We start from the raw sequence: 8495 nt of genomic DNA on the forward strand, positions 1-8495 counted from the left end.
GAGCCTCTCAAATGGAGAGATTCTACAGAAACCTGACAGGTTGTGGGTTCGGGAAATTTGGTCGCCATGGTTATCATTCACTTCTGTTTAATATTAAAAGGTGTAGGCCGGGCGCGGTGGCTCAAGCCTGTAATCCCAGCACTTTGGGAGGCCGAGGTGGGTGGATCACGAGGTCAAGAGATCTAGACTATCCTGTTCAACATGGCGAAACCCCGTCTCTACTAAAAATACAAAGAATTAGCTGGGCATGGTGGCGCGTGCCTGTAATCCCAGCTACTCAGGAGGCTGAGGCAGGAGAATTGCCTGAACCCAGGAGGCGGAGGTTGCAGTGAGCCGAGATCATGCCATTGCACTCCAGCCTGGGTAACAAGAGCAAAACTCCGTCTCAAAAAAAATAAATAAATAAAATAAAATAAAAGGTGTTTGCTGTCAGCCTGCAGCTAGGTGGACGTGAGCTGTGTTTTGGCCCAAGAACTCGCAGCTTAGACAGGAAGGTTGTGCCTGATTTTAGGTTCCAGGAAGTCTCCTGTGAGCTTAGCAACGTCTTAGTCTAGTCCACATACCTTGACTGCTCCTTCTAAACCATTGTGTTGTATGTTACTTAGTACTGGTCCATGCCCATCTCCCCACCTGGCACACAAGCTGTTCTCCCCTTTCTTCCCATTGAGCCCCTGTCGAGCCAGTGGAATGCGGACCTTGCCTATCTCGTCCGTACTCAGCAAGTTCTTGCTGGCTGGTCAGCATGTAAAGACCACAAATATGTCATTGAACAGAACGTCCTATCTTTAAAAAAAAATCCTGGTTATTTCAACATTGATAAAGAGCTATGTGTCTGATATATTGCTTAGATACTAGAGAATCTAACTTGGATATGGCAGAGTCCCTATCCGTCTTCCAAGGAACTTACACGTTCAAGCATTTAAAAAGTTGTTGGTGAAGGAGGTTCAGCCGGACTTGGGTGAACTATGGGATTACAGGCAGGACCTTGGAGTTTTACCTGACATTCAGCAAGCCCTGAGATGGTGCTTGTCATTGCTGACACATCCCCAATTTCATATTCAAATTGAGATACTCTCTCTTACCTCACCAGGCACGTCCCAAAAGCATAAAGGTAATTTCCTCCTGTTGCTTCTCCCTTTAGATCTGGACAGAAAATGTCCTACTTGTTCCCATGATTTCTAAATAGAAACAGAGATATCCATGTTTCTTCCAGCCTCTTATTTCTCTTCCACCCCTGACAAAATAGTCTGTATTTCCTTAAGACAAGGGTCTGCTCTCAATTGAACCAGAGGGAGGTGCACAGAGTGGCTCCCAAATTTAAAATGGAGAAAGCTCAGCAGAGGAGTTCAGTGTAGAAAGACAGCCCTAAGCCATCATTTCTCAGCAGTTTCCTAGAAACGCAGTACCCCGCAGCTAAATGGAGTCATTCTTAGCATTTCCCATTGCCTCTTGGTGGTGAATCCTGCCAGGATGTTCTGTGCTGTCTTGGCATGGCCTGAGCCCCCGTGAGAAAGGTTGCTCCATTCCCAGGCCTGTGCTGGTGGCGGGAGGCACCAAGCGAGGTGCAAGGTGTGGGAGGAAGGGCTGCAGGCCACTGGGGCTGCCTGCCCTCATGGACGATTTCTCCACCCCGCTCTCCAGGTGGGCTCCATCCCTGCCAACGCTGCAGACGACGGACAGTGGTCACAGGGGCTGATTTCTGCTGTGAGTTGCCTTTTCCTTCCAGTTTGCTTTTTGGATCCCCTGAGGGAGGTTTGGGCCTTGAGTCACTTCTCTATTGACTGTCTCCAGGCCCGGATGGTGGCGGCTGCGACCAGCAGTCTCTGTGAGGCGGCCAATGCCTCCGTTCAGGGACACGCCAGCGAGGAGAAGCTCATCTCATCTGCCAAGCAGGTCGCCGCTTCCACGGCTCAGCTGCTGGTGGCCTGCAAGGTGAAGGCCGACCAGGATTCAGAGGCCATGAGGCGGCTACAGGTAATGGTCACTGATGCTGGTGGGAAAATACTCCTGTTGGAGCGGGTAAGTATCAGCAAAGGGGACAAGCCTCACTTCCTTGGCATGACCCACCAGGCCTTTCATCAGCCAGTTCTATCCACGTTCCAGCCTCATCCTCTACTGCGTGCGTCCATGCATCCACCACTGCTGCCCCACCAAGCTGCCATTCTCTTTGTGTGCCTTCCAGTCTCATGCCCTGGGGCCCTGCTCCCCACCAGCCCAACCCAGCAAACCCCTACTTGTCCTTTGTGACTCAAATTGAAAGTCCCCTGTTCTGGGAAGCCCTCCTTGACTCCCAGAGTTTGGGCAGTTTACCCCCCACTCTGTCCTTTGAGAGCCCCTCACCAGACCACTCAGGTTCCCATCACACAGTACCCACCAGCGCAGGTCGGTCTCTGAGCAAGCTGTGAGCCTCCTAGATGCAGATCCCACACCTTCATCTGTGCCTGCTTCAGAGGAGGCCTTCAGGCAGTGTCTGCTACAGAAGGGAGCAGAAGGACTGCGATTATATGAGACTTGCTGAGGTTTCCCAGAGCCCAGAGAACATGTTACGAAGGTGACAGTCAAGTCTGTCCCAGAGCTGATACATTTTCCTGACCGTTTTAATTACAAAAACATTTTAAACACAGTAAAAGAAATGCTTAAATGAGAAAAATCGCATGGCCCCAACATCTTCATCTATCAAATGTTATCATTGTTTCTATTCGTTTTTATCTACATACAAAATAGTGTTGTCCAGTTGTAATCATGGCAAGATACATTCTGCTTTCTTTCACGTAACATTTTATCATAGGTAGTTTTTCCTTGAAGATAAGGCTTCATTAACCTCTCTATGCAAAGCTAGCTGGCTCATTCTTCATGAGTCTCATTTTTAATGATTGCATGACATTATATCAACTGATTATGCCAGAATTTCCCTATAATTTGGGCATTTTGTTTCCGATTTTTGAATTTTTTTGTAAGTGTTAAAATGCAGATTGTCTATATTGCTAAAAGTACGTTCACATGAGTCATGAAGCAAATCATAAATGGCAGAGATGTTGGAGCAGTTCTACCAGAGCTCAGAACTGTTGTTGTATCGTAAAAGGCCCAAAGTGCATTTCTGAGGTTTGGCCCTCACGAGTCCCCCTCTGACCCACCTCCCTCATCTTTATATGATGCCTGGGATAAACCCAGAGAAAAACTGAGGAGCTGTGTGTTTGTTAATATGTGATTTCTGGGTCTGGGGGACACTCCTGAGGAAACTTCAGAGTTAAGAGACGCCTGGGTTCAAGTTCTGCTTCTGCCATTTATTAGGTGCATCATCTTCTATAAACCACTCAAAACTTTTCAGGTCTTAGTGGCTTTATCTGTAAAATGGGGATAGAGTTACCCATGCTGACTCTTAAAGGGTTGAATAGGAGAACGGATATGTAAGTGCTTTGTTGAAGTCCTAAGGATTTACACAGATGGAATGCAGCCTCACTCTTGTTCCCATCTTTACTGATTTAACTGGATGCTGCAATGTCGTATTTGAGCCCCTTATAAATGTCTCAGGAGTTCACTGGGGCTAGATGGACCTATGTGCAGATCCCAGCTGTAAAACTTGCTAGCGGCAAAATCTTGGGACAGGTTTCTTAACCTCGGTTTCACATCAGAAAAGTGGGCTAGAGATTTCTGACCTCATAAACCCTTTGGTGACTAAGCATGCTGTGATTACTTGTCAAGTATTAATTGGTTCCCTTCCCATCCTGTGCAAGCCTTCAGAGTTTTTGCATCGGTCACTTTAGCTCACAGACCAGATGGGGCAGTTAACTTTGAATGAGAGGAACTCCCAACTTTCTGTTGGCAAACCCTCAAGCACAAGCCTTCGACTCCAAGTCGGGCTGGACAAAAATACAAGAGGTTTAATAAAGCCTTAACCACCTTGAGAAGAAAATTCCAGACCTAAGCTGGTGGAGAACACATCCCTGGGGACATACTTCATGAGCATTAAGAATAAGCCAATACAGGAAACAGCCCTTAAGGAAGATCAAAGGAAGACTGAAAGGCTCTTCTGTACCTGTCTCTAGCGGTGGATTGCCCATTTTAGAGCCTGTGGTGGAAAGCCCAGCTGAGACCCTAAAAGTAAATGCAAAAAGCCCTAGTTACTGTGAAGCCCCCAGCCCTTCCATACGGTTAGCGCTTCATTCCTTCAGAAAGCCTCCGTGAGCACCAACCGTGGACAGCCACAGTGCCACTCCTACGGATGCAGGGATTCCAGTCACTGCCCCTGCTCTCAAATTGCTGACTGTCCAGGAGGGGACAGCTGGCCTCGAGTGTGCAAAGAAGCTGGCACAGCGCAGTCCAGGCACCCAGAGGGGTAGGGTGTGGTAGAGCTAAGGCAGGCAGGCGAAAGTGATGTCTGAGCCAAGTCCTCAAGTATGTGCTTAATCAGATGGAGGCCGGGGAGGCGGTTTTCCAGACCCAGTAGGCAGAACTCAGGCAGGCTTCTGTTAACACATATATCACATTGCTGGGATCATTTATTAAATATTTACATACTTGTAATTCTTCTCAAAAATGCATGTTCCCTGGGGGCCAGGCACTTTGTCTCATTCACCTGTGAGCGATTAGGTAGGTGCCAGTGTTGGTAGAATCCATGGATGGATGGACAGACAGATGAGTACTTGCTGGCTAGAGAACTTGGTGTTATAATTGGATAATAAATTGACTTGCGGTCTCACAAACTGTACCTTCATGTCTGTCCTTGCCAGGCCCAAATGGCTGTTGCTAATGAGATAATGTGTGTTTTGTTCACTCTCCAGGCGGCAGGAAATGCTGTGAAAAGAGCCTCAGACAATCTTGTCCGTGCAGCCCAGAAGGCAGCCTTTGGCAAAGCTGATGACGACGATGTTGTAGTGAAAACCAAGTTTGTGGGGGGCATTGCTCAGGTTTGTGATTAAATCAAGAACAATGTTTACTTCCCGAGACAGTTGTTGGGTCCTAACAGCGAGGCAAAAGAGCAGTAACTTCACGATGAAAGTTTATTTCTTCCTCGTGTAGCAGAGATGGTGTGGTGTTTCCTTCCTCTCTGAGGACCAGATCCATCTGCCTTGCTCTTTTACCACCCCAGAGATGTGACCCTTGGCCACTTGGTCCACATGGGCTCAGTAGCCCCCTCAGCTTTCTATCTATCTGGCAGGAAGAGGGAAAGGAGGGAGGACATGACCCTAAGCTGCAGGCATTATTTGTCTGACATACCACTGGTCAGCACTTAGTCACATGGCCAACCCAGCTGCACGGGAGGCTGGGCAATGTAGTATTCTTTTTTGAGTACTACTGGCCTAGATAAAAATCAATAATTCTATCATAGAAAAGAGGGAGAACAAAAATGGAGGACAGTAATATTATTCTACCAGAGCTTTTATACAAGCAGGTAGGATTCAGACTTAGGCAGGATTGCATTCTGATGCATGGGAGTAAGGAGAAAAGCTCCAGGAAGTCAGGCTTGTACTTTTTGATGTGTCCATCTTGTAAATCCATTGTAGGGGACTGTTGTATTTATCCGTTCCAGGAGTGCTGAAGTTATTGATTCCTCATACCCGCCTTAGCTCTTCCTGAACCACACCCTGTGTTTGGCTGTGCACTGCATGTATTTTTACCAGAATGTGTTTCTCCATGCACTAATGCCATGAGAAGTTTCACAATGAAGGGTCTCTGAGCAAATAAGGCTGGAGAAGGCTGCACTTAATAACCTCGCCCTGGTAAAGGCTCTGAAAAGCCAGAGAAAGAACTGACTTGGCTTTTTCGAACACACCTAACCCTTTTCACACAATACCTATAAGCAAGTCTTCCTCAGATCACACCTTCAAAGCATGAAATAAGCATTTGGGGGCCATCTGGTGGGTCGGGGCTGGGCTTTAGCTTTCCCATACCTGGACCAGGTCCTCCTCCACTCGCTGGGTGATTCCAGAGAAGTGGACCTCCATCTCTCAGCTTCAGATTTCTTACTGGAAAGACAAGACTGCCAACAGGGCATGCTTCACAGGACAGCCACTTCAGTGAAGGGACTGTCCACGTAGAGCGTTCACACCAGAGCCTGGGGCACAGTAGGGCTGCAGTAGACATTTGCTGTTAAATCACAGGCTTGTTTTCATGGCTCAGCTGGGTCATTAGTCACAAAACCCAAACAAACAGTGACAGAGGCTGGTCTCCAGAGCTAAGAATGCTATTCCTGACGTCCTGCTGTGCCCCACGGTTGCAGGAGCCTTGGAAACTCTCATGAGCGGTGGGGTGGGAGGGTTTTCTAGAAAGCGTTAGGTCCATCCAGCTTATTGCTTTCTTTCTAGATCATCGCCGCCCAGGAAGAAATGCTAAAGAAAGAGCGAGAACTGGAAGAAGCAAGGAAAAAACTCGCCCAGATCCGCCAGCAGCAGTATAAGTTTTTACCTACTGAGCTGAGGGAAGATGAGGGCTAGGGTGCAAGCCAAGATGGCGAGCCCCAGGGGATGGCCCTGCCTGAACTGGACAGACAGTGCTCGAGACGCTGGGCACTTACCTGGAAACCGCCCACCTTCCCCAGGGCGAACCTGGGGCCCTGCGTGCTTGTTCTCACATCTGTCCCATCAGCACCAGCTGCATGATCGTGATGTCACACGGTACAACGTCCTACCCACAGCTCCTCCGCCGCGTCCCCTCATGCCTCACTGTGTCTCAGGAGAGGGGTGCACGTTTCGTGGACTGTTACCAATGAAGAAAAGTCAGTATTATGTCATTCTCAGACACCTTTGCTTGTGTTGGTCCTTCTCTTAGGCCTCCTCCTGGACCTCTTTGTGATACCACAATAGGGAAAAAATAATGGCTCAGAGGCAATCATTGATGTCATAGAATATTCTTCTTCCTCTCAGGAGGAGACAGAAGCTGGAGTTGGACATGGTTAATAAAAGCCAGAAACACAAACCCATGTGGACACTAGGAGGGTGACTCAGGTCCTCCTTCCATGTCTTGAGCACTGGCTCACCCAGGGGGCAAAAAAAAATCCTGCTCCTGTTTGCACGCTTTCTTGCCTCCGTGTATAAGTTCCTTGTACAACCTAGACCCATCTTTATCTTGTGGCCCAGAAAACTGAACAATTATTTTTTTCCTCCATAGTCCAAAGGGCAGAGTTGTGGGAGGCCATCAGGGCGTGGTGAGCAGGGGCTGTAATAAAGTATGTGGGCTCCATATTCTGCAGAGGCTGTTTGAGTTCGTACAGATTCATCCACACAAACCCACGTCTCCCAGTTGACAGTCAGTGCAACGCCTGTCGTCTCAGTGTCCAGGGTGGGGACTTAGCATGCTAAGTAAGAGCTTCCTCAGTGACTCATCTTTAGGTCCCACACTGGTTTTATGCCTTCAGAATGGTCACAAGTCCAGATTGGAAGGCATCTGCTTACAAACCTGTCTCCTGTCCTCCAACCCAAGACGGCTTTTTTTCTCAGTCTTAATATCTATAAAATCTAAATGCATCCTAAAATCAATGTGAACCTTTAACAAGATAGTTTTACTTATTATCACATAAGTGAAGATATAAGATTTTTTCAGAGTCCATCTTCTGGATGCCACACTCCCAGAATTTCGTATTTTGCCCCTCTTTTCTTTCCCCTTTTCAGAGCCCTCCCATGAGAAGGGCACCTGCGGACCTTGAATTTACCCTTAATCTGAGCCGTTAGCCAAGGCAGTGCAGGAAAGATGAATGGTTTGTGGGACAGAGTCTAATGCCAGGTAGCAAGAATGTTTGAAAAAATTCATGGTGGGGGAGATAAAAGTGAATGGAAGTACATGACTTTCAAAACTGGCGACAGTTAAAGGCACTCACCCTCCGTATGCCATCATGTCTCGTACTCCATCCACGCTGTAGTTTCAAAGTTCCACCGAGTGGGGGATATTGCTCCTTTGGTCCTCCAAAGATGTCACCCTTCGAACTCGCTTGATGATCTTTCAACCCTAGCCCATGTCATGGTTTAAAAACATATAATTAAACTTTTGACAGCTTCCCATATTCGTAAGATAATTGTAAGTGCTGCACATACTGGAGTTTATTTTGAAAAGGAAAAGCAAGTGAGTCTGTAGGGCACTGAGTGTGTGGACACCAGCTCTGAAGAGGAGGGAGCTGCTGGAGCCCGAGCATCCTGGGGAAAAGCCGGCATGCCCTCGGCTCGCCCTCTTTAAGTAGGGCTGCTCAGCACCTCACGGCTACCCTGGCTGGACACTGAGGGGAGGGGCGCAGGTGCTTCCGGAGGTACTCAGGATTCAGACCCCAATGCTCAGGGTCACGACGTGTTAATGGCCTCCTGTAACGACTCTGGGAACCCCCTGTGGCCCAGCCCACCCCACCCTCTGTTCCTCTGCGGTGCCCCGGACAGCTGCTCCTCTTCCACCTGTCCCCGTCACATCCTGGAATCCCAGGACTGAGGCAGGAGCAGGCAGTGAGTTCTTCCACCCTGCCTCAGAGTTGCTTAAAACCTTGACTGCATTTGATACCAGAAAAACCTCCGGGG

The 8495-nt window shown here is 48.3% G+C and overlaps 1 protein-coding gene across 7 annotated transcripts in view; it reads left to right on the forward strand.

Moving 5' to 3' along the window:
* Positions 1-7992, forward strand: part of TLN2 (talin 2) — a 464397-nt gene extending 456405 nt beyond the window's left edge. For 5 of the 7 annotated variants that reach the window (XM_012443139.2, XM_064361371.1, XM_012443140.3 and 2 more), the window contains 4 exons: positions 1642-1704; positions 1792-2019; positions 4782-4907; positions 6306-7992. In XM_012443139.2, coding sequence (XP_012298562.2) covers positions 1642-1704; positions 1792-2019; positions 4782-4907; positions 6306-6434 — 546 coding nt within the window. In that variant the 3' untranslated portion in view covers positions 6435-7992. The remainder of the gene's footprint in view (positions 1-1641; positions 1705-1791; positions 2020-4781; positions 4908-6305) is intronic. The other 2 variants (XM_012443144.2, XM_064361373.1) reach the window with 1 other exon arrangement.
* Positions 7993-8495: the final 503 nt, after the last annotated feature.

This window comes from Aotus nancymaae, unplaced genomic scaffold (assembly GCF_030222135.1).
Source record: "Aotus nancymaae isolate 86718 unplaced genomic scaffold, 86718_ANA_hifiasm-v0.15.2.pri h1tg000041l, whole genome shotgun sequence".
In the NCBI taxonomy this organism is placed as follows: domain Eukaryota; kingdom Metazoa; phylum Chordata; class Mammalia; order Primates; family Aotidae; genus Aotus; species Aotus nancymaae.